Below are 24,052 nucleotides of genomic sequence, written 5' to 3'. Positions count from 1 at the left end.
TCTTTCAAGAGTATTTTCTAATATTTTTCATTTATAGAAGAATGCTAGCAGCATTCTACAATGGACATTGATCCAAAGGGTCTGCTGAAGATATATGGACTAGCAGGAGAACAGTCTCTTGAGGTCAGACACTGTATGGACAACCTCAGTCCTCACCCGCCGCAATCCCATGAGTTCCCTCATCAGCCACCTGGGACTTGCATCACTTTTCCTCACATCAGACTTCTTCACTGAGATCTGCAGCTGGATGGTGCAGCTCCTGTACACCAGCTCCCACCTGCTCTCCTTAGAGACCTGGCTGCGCACAAGCACTGAAAGGTTTCTGTTCAATGCCAACAAAGAAAACATAAACACTACACAATTTAATAAGCAGTAAAACACTTTCCTCAACTGTAGGTCAAAGCTGGATCTAATGAGGTCCATTGTCCACAAGGGATTTCCATACAAGAACTGTTTTAAACAAAGATAGGAAGGGATAGATATAAACACAATTAAAATGTTGAGTAATGTGTTCACTAGAACTCTGAAAAATTGAGTTTCTGGCTCCCTGAAACTCAAAGCAGAAACCACACAGTAGAGAGGAATCTGAATTATCAAATAACAAGCTGAGAAGGGAAACTGAGAGCACTGGGATGGGCTTATGTCCAAATAGTCTGCAGAAAAGACGTCCTTAGACACGGCTATTTCATCAGGAGAGGTGGAAACTCCTGAATGACAATGGAGATGAACAATAAAGTATTGGTAATTAAAGTACAGGGGAAGATCAATCTTTCTTCTCCTGCCATTAGTTCAGACTGGAATTTCCCATTGTGTCATGGTGGGAATACACTGCCAGCTCTTTAAAGTACTCAAATGATTCAGCTGATTAAAATGTGATTGATTGGTTTTTTTACATGTAAAACAAAAATAAAAAACCGTGCACCTTTCCAGGCAGACATCAGTGTTCTGACCATGAGCAGCCCGTTCCACTTTAAGGGGCCCTAGTGTACCTGACTTGTTGGTCTGGATTAGCATCTATCACAGAGGACCAGTGGAAGACCTGAGCACCTTGCAAGTCTCAGGTGGAGACTGAGCAGGGACTGGGCATCTGCACTGGCACCAGCTGTGTGTGTCCCTGTAGCTAAAGGCATTTGTGTCCTACAGCCATTCCCAGTTCTGGAAAACTCTTTCCTTAACAAAAAAAAAAAAAAAAAAAAGAAAAAAAAAAAAAAAGAAAATAGTTTTCCTCCAAAGACTCAAAGACTTATTGACACCTTTCTTTGATTCTTTGATTTGGTTCTTTGTTTTCACTTCTTATTTTCATTAACATTAACTGGCATTTGAGAGGATTATGATAATTGAAAAAATATCATTTTGTGTCTTGCACAAAGCCAGTGCACCCAAAACCTTCCCTGCCCAAGGCTTCTCAGTCTTTATCCAGATCTGTTGACCTCTCTTCACTGGTTTAGATGTTGGTTTAGATGGTCACCTACAGCACAGGAGGATTCATGCCCCATGAACGTCTGCTCTGCTCCAGTCAGAAACAGGACCCAACATCATCATAGCACAGTAAGGGAAAGGAGGGTGGAAGGGACCTCAAGAAGTGTGCAGTCAACCCTGTGAGAAACAGAGCTAGACCAACTTTTTCAAAGCTTGGTTCAGCCCAAGCTTGAAAATCTCCAAGAACAGAGACTGCAAACTCTCTCTAAGTTCCTGGTTGAGCTCATGGGGAAAAAAAATACTTTCCTTATATCATGGCTGAACCTCTCCTCTTTCACCATCCACTCTTTTTCTTTTGTCTTTCTATCATGCATCATGGTGAGGACCCTGGCTCTGCATTCTCCATGACCTCCTCATTGGTACTGAAAGGCTGTGATGAAGTTCCCATCAATCTTCCCTTCTCTGGGCTGGACAAGCCCGGCTCCCTCAGCCTCTCCTCACAGGGAAACTGCTCCAGTCCCTCGCTGTCCTGAGAGCCCTTTGCTAAACCAACTCCAGCCTGCCAATATCTTTGCTGAATTGGGATCTGAAATCTGGATGGAGTATTCCAGAGAATCCCTTCCCTCCATCTCCTGGCCATGCTCCTGGTGGCACAGCCCAGGGTGCTCCTGGCCTCCCTTGCACCAGGGCACACGCTGCCTCCTGTCCAGCTCCCTGCCCACCCAGACCTTTCCCACAGGGCTGCTCCCAGCCAGGCAGCCCTGGCCTGTGCCGCTGCCAGGGTGAGTCACCTCAGGGGCAGACACTGGTGTTTGTCCTGCTGGGGTTTCCTGAGGTTCCTGCCAAAGATGTGTTTTCCTTGAAGCCCTTCACTGAGCACAGAGGCCTGGGAGGGTGTTTCAGTAAAGACCCAGGCACAGAAGGCATTGAGTCCCTCAGCACCAGCATCATTCTCTGCTGTTACTAAATTCTCCTCCCCACTCAGCAGCAGCTCTGCATTAACTTTGTTCAGCCTTGGTTTCTGATGCAGAAATCTGAGCTCTTGGTTTTGCTCTTGACTTTTCTTGCAGCCACCAACTCCAGGTGAGCTTTGCCTTTCCCAAAGCCATCCCTGCACAGCAAAAGTGATGCACATACACTCCTCGTCTGTACATATCCTTGCTGATATCCTTGGCAGCTGCTTTGTGGCCCCTGTCTGCACCTTGTGCTATGACAGCCCAGCCCTCCTGCCTCACAGATGGTCTCACAACCCCACAGTGCAGGCTCAGCACAGGACAGAGTGCATTTGGGGTGGGGAATGATCTCCTGATGTGATGCCCACAGCAGTCCTTGGTGCTTTGTCCCCCATGGCCTCCCTGATGGGAAGCCTCTCCAAGCTCCTGTCACCTGTGGGGGTCACAGACAGCCCTGCTCCAGGGTCTGCCAGGGTCTGGACCAGGAGAGAGGTTGGGCAGGGTTGACCATTCCCTGAGACAGGCCCTGAGCCCAGCAGGAGGATGGAGATGGCCTCACAGGGAACCTCACCCGTAAACCTGGGATGAGCGGCCAGTGCTGGAAATGGCCCATGAGAGATGGCCAGTGGTTGGGTGGTGATGAAGGCCCTGGGCCACCTTCCTGGTCTGTTCATACCACCAAGGCCACAGATGAGCCTCCTCCTCTCCTGCACCTGCATGTCTTTGATCCCTTCCACAAGACCTGGCTCTGCACCACAATCCCCAGGTGTGAGTCTTCACCCTGCATGGCCATGCTGCATGAGATATATACTGATGTTTTTCTTTCCCAGGTGCTGTTCAGCCCAATCCAACTCCATTGATGCTCTGTTACCTCCCCTGCCCTCCTTCCACCTCTAATGCCCTCCTCCCAGCAAAGCCCAGTCAGGGCTGGTCCCACAGCAGTTCCCATTGCAGCTGCTCTGGGCACTCACCCCACAGCCTCTGCCTCTGAAGGGCACAGCAGCTCCTGAGGTTCAGAGGGGGGCTCACCTCAGAGGTGGGTGAACATGCATGGCAGAAGGAAAAGGAGGCATCCTGTGTCCTTTGCTCTCCTCTCCACATGATCCTGAGATGTCTGCAGGCCTTCCATACCATCCCGTTTCCCCCAGGCCAGCACAAAGCCCTGGCCCTTGAGGTCGTCAAGAGCTCTTACTGCCCCAGGCACAGACCAGCCTTCTCAAAGCTGGTGCATCCAGGAAAGTCTTTTCATTTCCCATTCATTCTTTCTACACTAAGGGTAGATCTCAGACAAAACCCAAAGTTGTTGTAGGTTCATTTATTTACATACATTGGGAGCCCTTTGCAGGAGGAAGTAGGCAGCCTGTGGGTGCTGAAAAAAATCAGCTTCCTTAGAGCATCCTTGAACTCCTGCTCCCTCATGCTGTAGATGAGTGGGTTCAGTGTTGGTGGTGCCACCATGTACACAACAGCCAACACCAGATCCAGGGATGGGGAGCAGATGGAGGGGGGCTTCAGGTAGGCAAAGGTGGCAGTGCTGACAAGCATGGAAACCACAGCCAGGTGAGGGAGGCACATGGAAAAGGCTATGTGTTTTTTTCCCTGCTCAGCCCTCAGCACAGCCCTGAAGATCTGCACATAGAACAGAATGATGAAAGCAAAACATCCCAAAAATAGAAAACCACTAAAAGTAAGAAGCTCAGTTTCCCTCTGATAAGAATCAGAGCAGGAGAGCTTGAGGATCTGGGGGATTTCACAGAAGAACTGGTTCACAGCATTGCCCTTACAGAGTGGCAGGGAAAATGTATTGGCTGCGTCCAGCAGAGCATGGAGACACCCACTGGCCCAGGCAGTTGCTGCCATGTGGACACAAGCTCTGCTGCCCAGGAGGGTCCCGTAGTGCAGGGGTTTGCAGATGGCAACATAGTGGTCATAGGCCTTTATGGTGAGAAGAGAATGCTATGATCAAGAACAGGTAGAAAAAGAGCTGTGCAGGGAGCACACCTTTCATATGAGATAGCCCTGATGTCCCAGAGACAATTTACCATGGATTTGGGGAGAGTGGTGGATATACAGCCCAGATCAAAGAGGAAGAGGCTGAGGAGGAAGAACTACATGGGGGGGTGGAGGTGCTGGTCACAGGCTATGGTGATGATGATGAGGCCATTGCCCAGGAGGGCAGCCAAGTAGATGCCCAGGAAGAGCCAGAAGTGCAAGAGCTGCAGCTCCCGTGTGTCTGTGAATGCCAGGAGGAGGAACTGGGTGATGGAGCTGCTGTTGGACATTGGCTGTCTCTATGCATTGGGACTGTCCAAAGAGGAAAAGGTATAAATAAGCTAGGTAAGATTTCTCTGGGCAAAATACCTTCAATACTCATAAAAATCCCCTAATCACCTTGGCCCTTTCAGGAAGACTTTGGCAGGTGTCTTTCATGAGCTATGGCTGGTGCTGGCTGATGGTGTCACTGGGAGCAGGGCCTCTGCTGTAGGCTCTGCAGGAGTCAGTCCTGCCCTTCCACAATAGGTAAATAGGAACACGGGGTAATCTCAGTTTAAATCCACTCATGATATTGAAGAGCTTTTCAGCATTGCCACTCCCATTTCACCACACTGCAGAGCAGAACTGTGGGGACTTTGTTTTGTTTCTTCTGTTCCAGTTTTCCCACCACATCTGAGGGCTGTTTTTGAGGCAGAAATGCTTGCTATTTTTCTGCTGCATACCAACTGACATCTTGAGGGTGCTAAGAGGCAAGGTGACTGTCGATGCAGAGTGAGGGCACTGGTCTGTCCTTCACTCCTGGTCTCAGCTGCCCTGGGCTGGTTTCTCCTTGATCTGGAGGACGATCACGTCCAGATGTTCCCCTGAGCAGAAACTGGCCACTGATGAGAGCAGAGGAATCCAGTTTCCAAGGGCAGATCACCAAACTTCTCACCCCACCTCACTGTACCTAAGGAGGATCTCAGCTCTGCCCTTCCAGCCAGGGATACACGTGGCTCATTGAGCTGCCCACATACAGGTGATAAGCCGCACTGCCATGGCCTTAAAGCCAAAGCGTCTTCTCCATGGGACTGTGAGATAGCACAGGGATGTCATGGCAGAGCTGTTTGCTTCTAGAGGGCAGCCCACAGCTCAGCAGGAACCTCCAGGGAGAGTCAAATGTCCTAAATTTGGGCTGTCCTGAAAGGAGAATCCACTCATTTGCATTGCCCTGGACCTGCAAATTAGGAGAGGACTTGACACTTTACTCCGATGGATACCTCTGCATGGCAGGACCCACAGGACTGGTCTCTGAACTGCAGCTTAACCTGAACCCCACCCCAGAAATTCCAGTGATGAGGACAAGGTGAACAAAGATAGGAGAGGAAAAGGACAGAAATGCCGCAGAGCTGCTGCAGATGGAGCCAGGAGACAGACAAACAGTTGGGTGCTTGGTAATTTCTCCACTGGTGAAAACTTGAGTCCTTGTGAGTGAGGATCAGGGGAAAGGCCAGTAAAGATGACGTTGTGGTGGGAGATGAGAAACCTGCAGTCAGGGTGAGGAAGAGGACAGATTCTTCTCTAAGGATCTGAATTAAGTCCCTGGGTATAGAAGCCTGAGTCTCCCTGGGACTGCAATGCCCCTGGCATTTTCTGGAATGGGAATATGGCAGCACACAAACAGTCCTGGTGGTTTCTGGAGTGTCTCGGGACATCTTAGCACAACTGAAAGACTGGCCAACTAGGGTAATGCAAATCTGGATCTGACACTTCTGATCAAGGCAGAGCTGCTCAGTGATGTGAAAATTGTCTGTCATGGCCCTTAAACAGCAGAGTGCCACCTCTCAGGGTAGTGAGGAAACAGAACAGAAGACTGCATATTCTGGACATTAGAGGAGCAGATTTTGACCTATTCTGGGGAGTTGTAGTAGGGATTCAGTTGTCAGTAGCACCGAAGGGTAGCAGAGCTCAGCACAGCTAGTCTTCAAGGACAGCATCATCCAAACAGAACATTTCTTTGTATAAATACAGAGGCAAAACCTAAAAGTGAATTCAAAATAATCATAACAAGCTGTTCCTACTTCAGGAATGCTTAAAGAAGTAAACAAAGATACTGATTGGACAGTGCTGAATATAGAAAGAGTGGGTGTGGATAAAACTGTGATATTCTATGTCCTTTTTGCCTCAGATTTCACCAGCAAGGTCTCCCAAACCTTTGTGCCTCAAGGTCAGACTCTGGAGAACAGCCAGTTGTGGATCAGAATCAAACCAAAGTCTACCTGAGCAAAGTCAAACATTGCCAGTTCATAGGAAAACAGGTTACATCCAAGGGTGCTGAGTAAGTAAGACAATGTCACAGTGAGGCCACTCTCCATCATCTTTGAAAGGTCATGGAGACTGGGGGGACTCTCTGACACTGGCACAAAGCGAATGTTGCATGTGTCTTTCCAAAAGGTCCAGAGGATGAGCTGGGGACTAAAAGAATGCTCATCTTCACTTCAGATGAGGAACATGTCCCAGAGCATGTTGTCTGGGATGGCATTTCTGGGTGTATGAAACAGCAGGTAACTGGATGAACTCAGGGAATATGTACATCAGTTGTGGTCTAGCACTTGAAAAGCCTGATACCTAAAATCATCAATTAGTAATAAAATAAGACTATATGAATAAGTGTCCTAGATTTAAGGCATGAATCCTGTCTGCAATTGGTAACCTAAAGTTACATAAATCCTTTCCGTTTTAGTGCCCACACAACAAAGATAAGAACGGCTTGCAAAACAGTCACGAACTATAGACACTATTGACCTTGTAGTTTAGACATTTTGAGGCCCACACAATTAGTTGAGTCTTGCTTTAACACATATCTCAAGACTGTTCGATAAAGAGTCCTTCAGCTGAATGTTGCTGATTATAAACTTGAATTTTAATGAGGATTGAAGCCTAATGGCTACAAACCCTCAAGAAAAGAGGAGGCATTAATTATACTTAAAATCAGCAATTAGTACTAAGTTGATAAGAATAAGGGTCATAGATTTTAGGCACTTCTTAAATGAATAAGAATAAGGTTCACAGATTTTAGGTTTTAAGCACTTATTAGGCATGAAGTCACAAGAATGGTATATTTCAAGTTAAGCAGGACGTGGGTAGGAGACCATGCCTTTGGTCTCAGAAAATAAGGTGACGACAGCAGCTGAAGCAGGTCACAAACCAAAAAACAAAGGAATGTAATGCATATGCAAAGGATTTCTTGGAAATGTAATGAAAATGTAGAATAAAACCTATGTCTGGGAATTGTTCGGGGTCCTCATTAGGCAGAGCGATCCTCTGCTTGGGTTTACCTTCTAGGCTTGGGTTTACCTTCAAAGTTCCAAATCTCTCCCACAGCATCTTCCTCTTATCTGAAACTCCCTTGGAGAGGTAAAAAGATTCTGCGACTTAGGAAATGCTGTTGGGTGGGTGAAGAGAGCCATGTATGCCCTGGGTTATAAGGCGGCTGCTCAAACCTTGAGAAAAGGTTGAGATATTTAGTAGTCTGCATCCAAGTTTAGTGGATCAATCTTCTCTCAGCAGTGCCTGATGGGTTTTCAAGATAACATGGTAGCATAATTGCAGTCCATCTGAGAAAGATGTAATCCCACGGTAGCTGGGAACAAGTAAGTGTTCGCTGTACACTGAGCCATAGGCAATCCTTTTGCTTTGCAGGACCCTGTGTTTTCTCTCTGAGTATATCAGAAATGCTGAGGGTCTCTGACAAGCAAGAACACTTCCCAGGGAAGAACAGAATGGAGCTCTGAAAAAACCCAAACCTCTCAAACTGCTTTCTGGGCTCCTGTTACCTTAGCACTGGGAGTACAGATGCTGATAAGCCCTTCTGTATTAGGAAAGGTTTCATATGACAAAGCTGAACCCCAGGACTGGCCCCTGCCCACCGTTCCCATGACCCCACTGCTGCAGAGCAGGGCTGACTCCTCAGCAGCCAGCGGGCACAGGCCCTGCTCCTCACGGCACCTCCAGCCAGCACCACCCAGGCCTCCAGCCGTGGAGCTGAAAGAAGGTCTCCTGGAAAAGGACAAGGGTGTGCACAGCTGAGGAGGGTCTATGAGATATGGTTTGGTTTTTTTGTTTGTTTGTTTTTTTCTCAGGGAAATCTTCCCCTATTATGACAGTATCTCATGGACAGGGGGACTGAATATCCAACGGCAGTTCCATCACCCAGTTCCTCCTCCTGCCGTTCACAGACACACGGGAGCTGCAGCTCTTGCACTTCTGGCTCTTCCTGGGCATCTACCTGGCTGCCCTCCTGGGCAATGGCCTCATCATCACCACCATAGCCTGGGACCAGCACCTCCACACCCCCATGCACTTCTACTTCCTCAACCTCGCCCTCATTGACATGGGCTCCATCTGCACCACTGTCCCCAAATCCATGGCCAATTCGTTCTGGGACACCAGGGTCATCTCCTATCAAGAATGCATTGCCCAAGTCTTCCTGTTTGCCTTCCTGGTTGAAGCAGAGTTTTATCTTCTCACCATCATGTCCTATGACCACTACATTGCCATCTGCACACCCCTGCACTACGGGACCCTCCTGGGCAGCAGAGCTTGTGTCCACATGGCAGCAGCTGCCTGGGCCACTGGGTTCCTCTGTGCTGTGCTGCACATTGCCAACACATTCTACCCACTAGGCCGTGCTGCTGTGCTTGGGTTCTTCATGGTCTAAGGGGAGGAGGGCATGGGGCAACATGTTAAGGAGTGTTCCTGGTTTGAGCCTTCATCTATGGGTGCCCAGTGCCCCTGGAGATAGTGAAGGACCTACAGGAATTTGTCTTAGACTGTGTCACCATGGTTTTCATTCACATCATTCTGCTCCCGATGCAGAGTAGCACCACCAGATCGGGACCCTGTGGTCACTCAGGGAGGGGGAGGGCCAGTCATTCAGGCCAGCACAGACACACTCCCCTGTGGAAAGGCTCTCTGGAGACAGGGGAGACAAGAGCAGAGGAACAACTCTGCATAATGGTTTTAAACTAAAAAAGGGGAGATTCAGGCTAGATATGAGGAAGAAATGTTTTACACGGAGGGTGGTGAAACACTGGCCCAGGTTGCCCAGGGAGGTGGTAGACGGAAACATTCCTGGAAACATTCAAGGCCAGTTTGGGTGGGCCTCTGAGCAACCTGATCTAGTTGAGGATGTCCCTGGTCATGGCAGGGGGGTGGAGTAGAAGAACTTTAAAGGTCCCATCCAACACAAACTATTCAGTGATTCTGTGATTCTAAGATTCAGGACACAGTGATACTGGCCTTGGTCTCCTCATGCCATGGTGGGCCAAGGCCCAGGGCTCATAGGAAGGCCCTTCTCTGCTTCTATCCATTCATCCAATCATCCATAGAATAATTTTGGTTGGAAAAGACCTTTAAGATCATCACATCCAACCATTAACCGTACACTGCCAGGTCCACCTCTAAACCACATGCCTAAGAACCTCATCTCTACGCTGTTTAAACACCTCTATGGACGGTGACTCAATCACTTCACTGGGCAGCCTCTTCCAATGCCCGACAACCCTTTCCGGGAAGAAATTGCTCCCAATACCAAATCTAAACCTTCCCTGGTGCAACTTGAGGACATTTCCTCTTGTCCTATTTCTTGGTACCTGGGAGAAGAGACCAAAATCCTCCATGCTACAACCTCATTTCAGGTAGTTGTAGAATGCAGGAAATTCTCCCCTCAGACTCCTTTTCTCCAGGCTAAACAGCCCCAGTTCCCTCAGCCACTCCTCATAAGACTTGTGCTCCAGACCCCTCACCAGTTTTTTTACTCTTCTATGAACTCACTCCAGCATCTCAAGGTCTTTCCTGCAGTGAGGTGCTGAAAACTGACCCCAGGATTTGACTTGAAGCCTCTGCAGTTCTGAGCAGAGGGTGACAATAACTTCCTAAGTCCTGCTGGCCACACTATTGCTGACACAAGCCAGGATGCTGGAGGCCTTTTTGGTTTGTTGAACCTCAGACAACTGGCCTCAGCCCAATGATGCAACCAGTCCAGATCCCTCTGGCCTTCCCACCCTCCAGGAGATAAACACTCCCACCCAAATTGGTGTCGTCTGCAAACTTACTAGAGTGCACTCGATTCCCTCATTCAGATCATTGATAAAGAGATTAAACAGAACTGGCCCCAGTACTGAGCCCTGGGGAACACCGCTCATGTCCAGACGCCAAGTGGATTTGACTCCATTCACCACAACTATTTGGGGCCCGCCATCCAGTCAGTTCTTTACCCGTCAAGGAGTATGCCCATCCAAGTCAGGAGCAGCCAGTATTTATTTTATTTTATTTTATTTTATTTTATTTTATTTTATTTTATTTTATTTTATTTTATTTTATTTTATTTTATTTTATTTTATTTTATATTTTATTTTATTTTTGATTTAATTTCATTTTTAAAATTGTTTCATTTCATGTTGTTTTATTTATTAATAGATATGTTTTTTAAAAATATATAGCTTTATACATGTATGTATGTGTATACATTTTATACAGATATAAGCATGTCTACAGCAGATAAATATATAAAGCCATTTTAACATACATATAAAATGGATAAAGCCTTCTTTAATAAGTGCCAATGGAATGAAGATTTACAGTTTACATGTGAATAGAAATAAAAGTACAAAGATGAGTTGATGATCCTCACTTTACCAGGTGCAGAAGCAGCCCACAGATGTGTGGGGTGAGAGGAACTTCAAGAAGGCTGGGAGGGCACAGATGAGCTGGATCATGCCCAAGGGCTATGATGCCCTAGGAGACCACCAAGGGGCCCTCAGTGCAAATCCCTTAACCTACAAAGAAAAGCCCAGGAAAGCCTTCACATCCCAGCCCAACCCAGCAGGATGGGCCATGTGGGATTATTACATCAGGCTCTGAATTCTTCTCTGTGCTGCAAGACACAGGCAAACTGTCTGTGAACACGGAAAACCAGGACAAATGCCAGCTTCAGAAGAATATATGCATAAGGACAATATGGAAAAGACCTGAAGGGGATCTCAGAAGAGACTATCAGAAGCAGAGGAACTCGCCAATGAACCCCTGAACCACAAACTGGATTTAGAGGTGCCAAAGAGAGAAAGGGTGAGGGGAACTCCCTTTCCCCATGGTTGTGAGGGATCTCCCAGCTACCTGTGAGACCACTGTGGGGTGCAGGTGGGTGACAAATAGGTTTTCTTGTCTGCAAGATACCAGTTATGCATTCTCTTCATGTAACTGTGTAGTCAAGTCTTATTTCTCAGACTGGAGAGGTCGAGCTCAAGTGAAACACACCATGGTGATCTACCTTCAAGAAAACGTCCATTTGCTAACGCATCTGCTTTTGCCTCCTTTCCTCTTTAACAGGCCTATGCAGTCCTATGCATTCAAAGTCAGAATATTCATCTGGAGTTCGAGTCATATTCATAACCTGATGGAATGTTTCAAAAAGCTCTGGCTGGCTGAGTGAAAGGAGAAGTCAGGAGTGTGCTTGGACTTGTCCAAGTCCACCTGAGCCGTACCAGTCAAACCCAGTATGCAGCATGTGTCGTGTCAAAGGATGGGGAAGGGAGTGGTGCTGGATGTAAATGTCTTTAACATTGTAGGACCTGAGCAGGGTGCACACAGTAGGGAATAAGGGGTGGAGAGTGTGCTTGGTCTGGCTGGGAGGGAGATGATTTTCTTGTTCCCCTTCTGTGCTTTGCCTTGGTGGCCAAAACAGCTTCAACAACACTCTGACATTGTAGCAGTTGCTGACCAGCACTGGTACAGCCTCAAGGCCTTCTCTGTTTCTCACTCTGCTCTACCAGTGTGGAGACTGGAGGTGGCAAGAGGCTGGAGGGGACAAAGCCAGGACAGTTGAACCCAACTGACCAAAGGGATATTCCACACCATATGATGTCATGATCAGCAATAAAACTGGGGGGACAGGTGTTTTCTTCAAAGTGTGCTTTGCTCAGAGACAGGCCAGGCGTACATCTCCTGTTGTGAGTGATTACTTCTCCATTTATTAAATTGTCTTTATCTTGACCCATGAGAATTTCTTTCTTGCTTTTGCTCTTCCAGTTCCTGAAAGTGATTGGGTGGGAGCTGCCAGATGGGGTCACCTCCCACATGAGCACATAGCAAATGGGTTGTGCTGGTGAGGTCCCTGGTGCCTGAGTAGATCATAGGCCAGGAGCTGACTCATGGCTTATGTGAGTGGTTGCGAGATGACTGATACTCAAGTAGCTGGTAGGCCAAGAGCAGGCACATGGCTTGTGTCACAGCTTGTGAGGTCACTTGTGCCTTTGTGTATTGCAGGTAAGCAGACGGCAGGTGGGTGGATGTGTGGTGGTCAGGTCAATGGTGCCTGAGGAGCTGACAGGCCATAGGGAGAAACATGGCTTGGGCATGTACTTGTGATGCTGGATAGCTGATAGGCCAGGACCAGGTACATGTCCTTACAGGTGCTTGTGAGGTCACCAGATGATTGAGTTAGTCATGACTGAGAAGCTCACAGACCTGGAGTAGGCCCATAGCATGCGTAGGTGCTTGTAATGTCACTGCTGCCTGAGCAGCTGATAGAGCAGGAACAGGCCCATAGTTTGTGTAGGTGGTTTTGAGGCCATTGGTGTCTAATAGCCGATAGGCCAGGAGTAGGCCAATAGCAGATGTAAATGCTATGACATCACCTGTGGCTGAGTAGCAAATGGGCTGGGAACATGCCCATGGCTTGCGTAGGTGCTCCTGATTTCACCAAAACAATATTCACACAATGCCCATATACAGCTTTTGGGAATAACCATTGTCAGCAGAAGTCCATACACAGCACACATACGCGTGGCAGCGTAACTCATGAGCACACAACTGTTGTAGTAGAGGGTGTGAGGTCACCATCAGTATAACCCATGACCACACAGAAATGGCAGTAGGATGGTGCAGTGCTCACATCACTGGTGGCACCCCATGGCAATGGAGCTCAATGCAGACTGTCCATGTGCTGTCACAGGGTCACCATGGGGGACGGGAGCTTCTTGGCCCATGTCTGCGAGGCCAAAGCAGCAGCCCCTGCAGCCCTGGCTGCAGCCACGGGGGTGGGGGTGTCTCGGGGGCACTGCAGGCGTGTGTTTGGGCACAGTGCCAGGAGGAAGCCACAGACTTCCTGCCTGGGTGCCGCGGGGGGAGCGCGGGGGCTGTGGTTTGTGCACCTGTAGGCTGCAGCTCTGATCCACCCATGGGGAATAACGGCCCCTCGGTGACACGCTGACAGTCAGGGACACATTGGAGTCTCGGGGCTGCACGTCTGCTGCCAGGACAGGGGTGTGTCCCAGCTCCAGCTCCTGTGAGGGACTTTCCATGTGGGCCTCCAGGGAGGGGTGGGTGAGCTCCTGGGATGGGGCGCTGGCCTGGGCTAAGGTCCTTTCGCAGCAGCTGCTCCTAGCACAGCAGGGTCTGTCACAAGGGCAGGGGCTGTTTCCTTCCCTTCCTGACACAGCCCCAGTGCAGTCGCAGCCCTGTGGGTCTTATGGCACGGAGTGGCTGAACACTCTCACTTTGTGCTCTTGAATGTGCCTGTCATGGGACATGCTCAGTGCTCCTGGTCCACACTCAGAGCTCAAGGGCTGAAAAAAGTTTTTCCCCCATTACAGCCATCCCTGTCCTGTGACACTGCACCACCACAGTGATGTGACACCTGCAGCGGAGCCGTCCCTCATATATGGTCATGAATGGCACTGGAGAAGATCATTGGAGGACTGGGCTGTGTCGGAGGGGAGATAGCTCCCGATAATGTCTAAAAAGGTGCTGCTGCTCTGATTGGCTCCTCCTGTAGCTGAGGGGGCATCTTCAGAGATATATTGCCCTCCCACCATCATTGTTCCCATGAGTCCCTTGGAGCTGTGGCAGGGAGTGTGGCACAGAGGGCTGTGCCATCAGGGCAGGAGGCTCAGGATGGGCACAGAGGGACTCCTGTACCCTCAGACGCTGTGGCTGCTCCTCTGGGTACAGCTGTGCAGGGGTAAGTGCCAATGCCCTTGTTCCTCCACTCAGGGACAGCGGGTACCAGCGTGGTCATGGGGATCTGTCTGGGAATGGCATTTCTTTGCAGGTGCTACTGAGACAAGGGGCAGAGTGTGCTCAGTTCCATGGAGCCTGTGCCTTTCCCTGTGCCCATCTGGGTGGGAGAGAGTATCTCCTTTTCCAGGGGTCTAGTGTTCAGGGCAGCCTGTGCCTGACTGGATTCACACCCTGTCCTGGTGTACCTTTTGGGACTCCTTTGTTCCTAGCACTCTGCCTCTGTAGCCAGTGGTGGCCTTACTGGTGATGGCAGCACCCAGAGATCCCCAGGGCACTGCCAACCTCTGGGGTGCCCCAGAGGGTTTGCGTGCTGCTCACCTCTTCCTTGTTCCAGGGGAATCCTGACCCCACAAGGGCAGTTTGTGCCCCATGAGAGAAGAGGACAGGGGACATCTGCAGAACAGAGATGGCCTTCCTGGGGAGCCTGGCCCAGTGCAGGGGCTGGGCTGGCACCAGGGGAGAGGAGGGGATGCGTGGTGGGGGGATGCTCGGGTTTCTCTCAGTGGGAATAGGGAAAGCCCTGGGGGTGGGTTGGATTTGGATGGTACACGGGGCTGTTCAGGGTGTGCTGGGCTGGGGAGGAGTGGGTGCCCAGGGCAGGGCAGGGCAGTGTGCGGGTGGGCATGGGTGGGGGGCAGGTGGCCATTGGGGTGGGAAGAGGTGCCTTGTGTGGTGGGATGGAGGATGACCCAGCAGTGCTGGAACTGGGCACCACCAGCCTTGAACAGCTTTTGAGGTTAGAAGGGACCTCACACTGCAGTGTGGACAGCAGGGAGGGAAGTGGACTCCCACCCTGGCACCTCTGACTCCATGAAGGCAGGAGGTTCCCCCAGATCTGCAGCACTGGGGCTCAGCACTCTCCTGACTCCTCCAATGTTGGTGTTTGAAGGTGCTGCGGAGGTGAGGCTGGCGGATGGCAGCGGGCGCTGTGCTGGGAGAGTGGAGGTGAAACACCAAGGCCAGTGGGGGACCGTGTGTGATGACTACTGGGGCATGAACGATGCAGCAGTGGTTTGTAAGCAGCTGGGCTGTGGGTCTGCTGTTGGCGCACCTCAGTACGGACACTTTGGGCCAGGATCTGGCCGCATTTGGATGGATGATGTCAACTGTACTGGCACCGAACCTGTCCTTTCTGACTGCACACATGCAGGATGGGGTGAACATAACTGTGAGCACTTTCGTGATGCTGGAGTGATATGTTCAGGTGAGTGGTCAACCTGTTCCCAGTCTTTGGAGCTGAAATGGGTGAGGGGACCTGGCTGTGCCCTCAGGGAGCAACAAACATGCTGAAGCAGGGCCAAGTGCCACCAATCAGAGACCATGAGTGCTGGGCCCTGGACAGAGGAGCAGGTGGCACACAGCCCCTCGCTGACCATACCCAGGACTCAGCTGTGTGGTCCTACACTGCCAGACTTAAAGAGCTTGGCAGCTGCTTGACTCTGGCTGCTTCCCCTGCATCACCACATGCAAAGGCTGGTGCTGGGATATCCCAGGTGTTGTGACAGCCCTGTGAGGACAGGACTGACCAGCTGCCAACCCCTTCCTGCATGCCCACAGCTCCCCACACTGACCCATGAAACAGGGTCTTTGTCAGCACCTATTGACTCTGATCTGTGCCTGCTGTGACCATCTGAGGCAGCATAAGACCAGGGGGACATGAGGGTCTCCTGTCCCCTGCCTGGCCATTGTCCTGGGCCTGTGCACCTCTAAGCAGAGTACAGTGTCCCTGGCTGAGAACATCTACCCTCCAGCAGGCGTTGGAAGGCTCTGGACTGACACCAGCTGTGACAATAGCTTAAGCATATCTGTGCTCTGTGACACCTGCCGCCAAAAAGGAACCTCCCAACAGCCCTGGAACAGCCCTGGAATCACAGTGCGGTTCTGGTTGCACCAATGTGATGATGGTCCTGCCTGGCCTGAAGCTCTGCAGGGGCTGAGCAGGCTGCAGCAGTCATCATTCTCTGGGTCAGTTCTTCCGGACCCTAACTGCTTACATTCCTGCAGTGCTGGGAGGACCATGCCAGGCAGCACAGTGAACCTTGTGTGGGAGCACTTTGAGCAGTACCTGTGGCTGTGAGTGTGTGGCAGACGTAGAGCTCAAATGCTCTGAAGGTGTGGAGAAGGGGTGAAGGGGTCTTGGATGTGTTTGTGTCACCAGGACTCTCCCAACAGCTTTCTCTGCGATGTGCAATGGGCAGTTTGGTCACATGTTCTATGATTCTATGAGATGATGTGGGATATGGGTATGTAACTGCCAGAGTGCTCTGGGGACTCCCAGTTGTTTTATTGTCTTGGTTTGGTTTGGTTTTTTTTCCAGGATTTGTCCGGCTGGTGGAAGGGACGAGCCGCTGCTCAGGACGTGTGGAGATACATGATGGAGACCAGTGGAAAACTGTTTGTGATTCCCGCTTTGGTCCCAAAGCTGCTGAGGTGGTCTGCAGGGAGCTGCAGTGCAGCAGGGCCCTGCCTGTGGCTGGAGGAGGTCACTTTGCAGAAGGGGCTGGTCCCATGTGGGATGGAGAGCTGCAGTGTGTGGGGAATGAGTCCTTCCTGTTCGCCTGCCCCAAGGGGTTCTCCAGGGACCAGGCCTGCACCCAGAATAACAGCGCTGTTGTCAGCTGCACACGTAAGGACTCAGGGTGGGCTGTTGAACACTGAAATGAACCCCAGCCTGAGGAGGGGACAGTTTGTGCTTGTGGAGACAAGGGAACTGGGGCATCTGTTCCCACAGCTGGCAGAGAGGTGACCATCCTGGGGATCCTAGACAAGGTTGGGCTGGTGCCCAAGGACAGAGAGAGGGCCTGGGCTAGGAGGGCTTCCTGGGATCATCATGTTTGTCAGCACGGGATACACATAGGTCTGAAACGATGAGCTGGGAGGTGCCCAGGGCTGACTGTGGTCCAGGGGAGCTGGGGGCCCTGGGGACAAGCAGCAGTGTGTGCTTGGGGATCCCTGGGAGCAGGTCTCTTCCCAGGGTGCCGGCTGGGGAGGAGCGGGTGCTCTAGGTGGGTCTGGGGCAAGGACAGGTTGAAGGGGCCGTTATCATAGAAGGAAGTGCCAAATTCTGTGAGCTCACAAATGACCCAGCTGTGCTGGAGCTGCTCACCCTCAGCCTTGCAGAGCCTGTGGGGATAGAAGGGAACGCTGCACCACACTGGGGACAACAGGGAGGGGATTGGGCTCCCACTCTGACAGCAATAGTGCTGGGGCTTGATGCTGTTCTGACTGGTCCTGTGTCAGTGTTTGAAGGTGCTGCGGAGGTGAGGCTGGCGGATGGCAGCGGGCGCTGTGCTGGGAGAGTGGAGGTGAAACACCAAGGCCAGTGGGGGACAGTGTGTGATGACTACTGGGGCATGAACGATGCAGCAGTGGTTTGTAAGCAGCTGGGCTGTGGGTCTGCTATTGGTGTTCTTCAGTACAGATACGTTGGGCCAGGATCTGGCCCCATTTGGTTGGATGATGTTAGCTGTAATGGCACCGAATCTGCCCTGTCTGACTGCACACACGCAGGATGGGGGGAACATGACTGTGACCATATTGAGGCTGCTGGAGTGATGTGTTCAGGTAAGGGGTCAGTCTGTTGCACATATTTGTGGTTGGGATGTTGAAATTCACCTGACTGTGCCCTCATGGAGCAACAAACAGAAGCTGGAGTAGGGCCCAGTGATGCTGGTCAAACTGCTGAGCTGGCACTCCTGTTGCTCATGGCCCCAGTTCTTGAGCAAAGGCCAGAGGGAGCCAACCCCACATTGAACTAACCCTGCCACAGTGCATTGGACCCACCTCCATTGGTGTCTTGGGCTGCAGGGGAATCCTCCATCCTTGCCCTGGGGTGTCCACTGGTCTCCACTGGTCCCCAGCCATTCTTCCAGTTCTCAGCCAACAAGGCTGAGGATCCCTGTGTGCAGACATCACCAGGGGTCTTGCTTGGCACCCCACACCTTGGAGCAAGAGCATGAGATGGTTGGTTATGCTGGGTTGTTGCCACCTTGGAGACGTGTACTTTGACAGACTTGGAGAGACTTTTCAGAGAGTATCTGTGCTGGGCCCTGGACAGAGGAGCAGGTGGCACACAGCCCCCCTCTGCCTGGCCCAGGGCTCAGCTGTGTGGTCCTGCACTGCCAGGCTTAAAGAGCTTGGCAGCTGCTTGACTCTGGCTGCTTCCCCTGCATCACCACATGCAAAGGCTGGTGCTGGGATATTCCTGGGGCTGTGACAGCCCTGTGGGGACAGGATCCCATGCAGGTGGCGCTGACCAGCTGTCCAACACCTCCTGCCTTCCCAGAGCTCTCCACACTGACCCATGAAACAGGGTTTTTGCCAGTACTTATTCATCTCATCTGTGCCTGTTGTGACCCTCTGGGGCAGCATAAGAAACAGGGGCACATGAAGGTCTCCTGTCCCCTGCCTGGCCATTGGCCTGGGCCTGTGCATCTCTGGGCAGAGTACAGTGTCCCTGACTGAGAAACTCCCCCCTCCAACAGGCATTGGAAGGCTCTGGCCTGACACCACTTGTGGTACCAGCTGCTTCATTTCTGTACTCTGGGATATCTGCCGCCAAAAAGAAACTGTCTAAAACCCCAGGAAAACCCCTGGAATCACAGTGCGGTTCTGGTTGCACCAATGTGATGATGGTCCTGCCTGGCCTGAAGCTCTGCAGGGGCTGAGCAGGCTGCAGCAGTCATCATTCTCTGGGTCAGTTCTTCCGGACCCTAACTGCTTACATTCCTGCAGTGCTGGGAGGACCATGCCAGGCAGCACAGTGAACCTTGTGTGGGAGCACTTTGAGCAGTACCTGTGGCTGTGAGTGTGTGGCAGACGTAGAGCTCAAATGCTCTGAAGGTGTGGCGAAGGGGTGAAGGGGTCTTGGATGTGTTTGTGTCACCAGGACTCTCCCAACAGCTTTCTCTGCGATGTGCAATGGGCAGTTTGGTCACATGTTCTATGATTCTATGAGATGATGTGGGATATGGGTATGTAACTGCCAGAGTGCTCTGGGGACTCCCAGTTGTTTTATTGTCTTGGTTTGGTTTGGTTTTTTTTCCAGGATTTGTCCGGCTGGTGGAAGGGACGAGCCGCTGCTCAGGACGTGTGGAGATACATGATGGAGACCAGTGGAAAACTGTTTGTGATTCCCGCTTTGGTCCCAAAGCTGCTGAGGTGGTCTGCAGGGAGCTGCAGTGCAGCAGGGCCCTGCCTGTGGCTGGAGGAGGTCACTTTGCAGAAGGGGCTGGTCCCATGTGGGATGGAGAGCTGCAGTGTGTGGGGAATGAGTCCTTCCTGTTCGCCTGCCCCAAGGGGTTCTCCAGGGACCAGGCCTGCACCCAGAATAACAGCGCTGTTGTCAGCTGCACACGTAAGGACTCAGGGTGGGCTGTTGAACACTGAAATGAACCCCAGCCTGAGGAGGGGACAGTTTGTGCTTGTGGAGACAAGGGAACTGGGGCATCTGTTCCCACAGCTGGCAGAGAGGTGACCATCCTGGGGATCCTAGACAAGGTTGGGCTGGTGCCCAAGGACAGAGAGAGGGCTTGGGCTAGGAGGGCTTCCTGGGATCATCATGTTTGTCAGCACGGGATACACATAGGTCTGAAACGATGAGCTGGGAGGTGCCCAGGGCTGACTGTGGTCCAGGGGAGCTGGGGGCCCTGGGGACAAGCAGCAGTGTGTGCTTGGGGATCCCTGGGAGCAGGTCTCTTCCCAGGGTGCCGGCTGGGGAGGAGCGGGTGCTCTAGGTGGGTCTGGGGCAAGGACAGGTTGAAGGGGCCGTTATCATAGAAGGAAGTGCCAAATTCTGTGAGCTCACAAATGACCCAGCTGTGCTGGAGCTGCTCACCCTCAGCCTTGCAGAGCCTGTGGGGATAGAAGGGAACGCTGCACCACACTGGGGACAACAGGGAGGGGATTGGGCTCCCACTCTGACAGCAATAGTGCTGGGGCTTGATGCTGTTCTGACTGGTCCTGTGTCAGTGTTTGAAGGTGCTGCGGAGGTGAGGCTGGCGGATGGCAGCGGGCGCTGTGCTGGGAGAGTGGAGGTGAAACACCAAGGCCAGTGGGGGACTGTGTGTGATGACTACTGGGGCATGAACGATGCAGCAGTGGTTTGCAAGCAGCTGGGCTGTGGGACTGCTGTTCGAGTTCACCAGGCTGGCTATTTTGATTCTGGATCTGCCGCCATCTGGATTGATGACATTTCCTGTAATGGCACTGAATCTGCCCTGTCTGACTGCACACATGCAGGATGGGGTGAACACGATTGTAATCATAATGAGGTTGCTGGAGTGACATGTTCAGGTAAGGGGTCAGCTTATTGCCCACATTTGGGGTTTGGATGTTGAAAGTCACCTGACTTTGCCCTCATGGAGCAACAAACAGAAGCTGGAGTAGGGCCCAGTGATGCTGGTCAGACTGCTGAGCTGGCACTCCCGTTGCTCATGGCCCCAGTCCTTGAGGAAAGGCCAGAGGGAGCCAACCCCACGTTGAACTAACCCTGCTACAGTGCATTGGACCCACCTCCATTGGTGTCTTGGGCTGCAGGGGAATCCTCCATCCTTGCCCTGGGGTGTCCACTGGTCTCCACTGGTCCCCAGCCATTCTTCCAGTTCCCAGCCAACAAGGCTGAGGATCCCTGTGCGGAGACATCACCAGGGGTCTTGCTTGGCACCACACACCTTGGAGCAAGATTATGAGATGGTTGGTTATGCTGGGTTGTTGCCACCTTGGAGACGTGTACTTTGACAGACTTGGAGAGACTTTTCAGAGAGTATCTGTGCTGGGCCCTGGGCAGAAGAGCAGGTGGCACACAGCCCCCCTCTGCCTGGCCCAGGGCTCAGCTGTGTGGTCCTGCACTGCCAGGCTTAAAGAGCTTGGCAGCTGCTTGACTCTGGCTGCTTCCCCTGCATCACCACATGCAAAGGCTGGTGCTGGGATATTCCTGGGGCTGTGACAGCCCTGTGGGGACAGGATCCCATGCAGGTGGCACTGACCAGCTGTCCACTACCTCCTGCCTGCCCACAGCTCCCCACACTGACCCATGAAACAGGGTCTTTGCCAGCACTTACTGACTTTCATCTGTGCCTGCTGTGACCCTCTGAGGCAGCGTAAGACCAGGGAGACATGAAGGTCTCTTGCCCCCTGGCGTGTCATTGGCCTAGGCCTGTGCACCTCTGGGCAGAACACGTTGCCCCTGGATGAGATCACCCTCTGCAGCAGGCATTGAAAGGCTATGGACAGGCACCAACTGTGATAACAGCTGCTCCATTTCTGTTCTCTGAGACATCTCCCATCAAAAAGGAGCCTCCCAAAACCCTGTAACAGCCCTGGAATCACAGTGCGGTTCTGGTTGCACCAATGTGATGATGGTCCTGCCTGGCCTGAAGCTCTGCAGGGGCTGAGAAGGCTGCAGTAGACATGGAATCATAGAATAATTTTGATTTGAAGAGACCCTCAGGGTCATCAAGTCCAACCATAACCTATCTGTGGAACTCTAATAATGTCCCTTGGAACCTCATCTCTATGTCTTTTAAACCCCTCCAGGGATGGTGACTCCACCACTTTGGCAGCCTTTTCCACTGTTTCACAAGCCTTTCCATCAAGAAATTTTCCTAATATCCAATCTAATTCTCTCCTGGTGCAAACTGAGGCCATTTCCTATTGTCCTATCACTTGCTACTTGGGTGAAGAGACCAACACCCTCCAGGCTACTCCTTTCGGGTAGTTGTAGGGACCGAGAAGGTCTCCCCTCAGTCGTCTTTTCTCCAGACTGAACGCCCCAGGTCCCTCAGTTGCTCTCCGTCACACTTGTGCTCCAGACCCTTCACCAGCTGTTCCCTTCTCTGAACTTGCTTCAGCACCTCAAGGTCTTTCCTGTCATGAGTGGCCTAAAACTGAGGCCAGGATTCGAGGTTTGTCCTCACTAGTGCCCAGGACAGCAGGATGGTCACTGCCCTGGTCCTGCTGACTACACCAGTGCTGGTACAAACCAGGATGCTGGTGGCCTTTTTGGGCACCTGGGCACACACTGGTTCATGTTCAGCTGGTGTTGACCAACACCTCCAGATCCTTATCCACCAGGCATCTTTCCAGCTCTTCTTCCCCGAGCCTGTAGTGTTCATGGGGTTGTTATGACCCAAATTTAGGACCCATCAATTGGCCTTGTTGAACCTCAGACAATTGGCCTCAGCCTATTGATCCATCCTTTCCATATCCCTCTGTAGAGCCCTCCCACCCTCCAGCAGGTCAACACTGCCATCCAACTTGGTGTCGTTTGCAGACTTACTGAGAGTGCACTCAATCCCCTCATCCCGATCATTGATAAAGAAATTAAACAGAACTGGCCCCAATACTGAGCCCTGGGGAACACCACTTGCAACTGGCCGCCAACTGAATTTGGCTCTGTTCGCCACAAATTTGACCACCCAGCCAGTTTTTTACCCAGCGAAGTGTACACCCATCCAAGACAAGAGCTGCCAGTTTCTCCAGGAGAATGCTGTGGGAATGGTGTAAAAGGCTTTTCTGAAGTCTAAGTACATGCCATACACAGCCTTTCCCTCATCCACTAAGTGAGTCACCTTGTCACAGAAAGAGATCAGGTTGGTCAAGCAGGACCTGCCTTTCATAAACCCATGCTGGCTGCACCTGACCTCTTGGTTGTCCTGTAAGCGCCATATGATGTCACTCTGGATGATCTGCTCCATGACCTTCCTTGGCACCAAGGTCAGACTGACAGGTCTGTAATTCCCCAGATCCTCCTCCAGCCCTTCTTGTAAATGGACATCACTTGTTCCAGCTTTCAGTAAACTGGGACCTCCCCAGTTAGCCAGGATTGCTGGTAAATAATGGAAAGTGGCCTGGTGATGACCTACACCAGCTCGCTCAGTAACCTTGGGTGGATCCCATCTTACCCCATAGACTTCTGTGTGTCTAAGGTACCTCAGCCTTTCCCTCATCCTCTGTCACTATGTTTCCCCCTGCATCCACCAGAAGGTGGAGAATCTCCTTAGCCCTCCTTTTGTTGCAATGTATTTATAGAAGCATTTTTTGTTCCCTTTTACAGCAGCAGCTACCAGCGTCCAACTCGAGTTGGGCTTTGACCCTTTTAATTTTCTCCCTGCATAAATTCACTGCATCCTTGTAGTCCTTCTGAGTAGCTTGCCCCTTCTTTCAAAGTTTATAAATTCACCTTTTATTCCCGAGTTTCAGCCAAAGCTCTCTGTTCAGACAGCCTGGTCTTTTTCCCTGTCACCTCATCTTTCAGCACACAGCCTACTCCTACACCTCTAAGATTTCCTTCTTGAAGAGCAACCAGCCTTCCTGGACTCCTTTGCCTGTTGTTCTTCAGTCATTATCATCTGGGTCAGTTCTCCTGGATCCCAACTGCTCACACTCCTGTGGTGTTGAGGGGACCGTGCCAGGCAGCACAGAGAACCTTGTGTGGGAGCACTTTATTTGAGCAGTACTTACAGCTGTGAATGTGTGGCAGATACATACGCTCAAGTGCTCTGATGGTATAGAGAAGCAGTGGCGGGGGTTTGGATGTGTTTGTACCACAAACCTAACAGCTTCCTCTGGGATGTGCAATGGGCAGTTTGGTCACATGTTCTATGATTCTATGCAGTGATGTGGGA

At 51.4% G+C, this 24,052-nt stretch overlaps 1 protein-coding gene across 1 annotated transcript in view; it reads left to right on the top strand.

Moving 5' to 3' along the window:
- Nucleotides 1-24,052, top strand: part of LOC309449021 (scavenger receptor cysteine-rich type 1 protein M130-like) — a gene marked incomplete at both ends in the record, with an annotated part of 41,872 nt that overhangs the window by 10,992 nt on the left and 6,828 nt on the right. The window contains 4 exons of the mRNA XM_082070932.1: nucleotides 15,316-15,630; nucleotides 16,744-17,052; nucleotides 19,474-19,782; nucleotides 20,397-20,720. Coding sequence (XP_081927058.1) covers nucleotides 15,316-15,630; nucleotides 16,744-17,052; nucleotides 19,474-19,782; nucleotides 20,397-20,720 — 1,257 coding nt within the window. The remainder of the gene's footprint in view (nucleotides 1-15,315; nucleotides 15,631-16,743; nucleotides 17,053-19,473; nucleotides 19,783-20,396; nucleotides 20,721-24,052) is intronic.

Source organism: Streptopelia decaocto (genome assembly GCF_964273445.1).
Source record: "Streptopelia decaocto genome assembly, chromosome: 22".
Classification (NCBI taxonomy): domain Eukaryota; kingdom Metazoa; phylum Chordata; class Aves; order Columbiformes; family Columbidae; genus Streptopelia; species Streptopelia decaocto.
The sequence above is the reverse complement of the archived record's forward strand: the minus strand, read 5'-3'. Positions and strand labels throughout refer to the sequence as shown.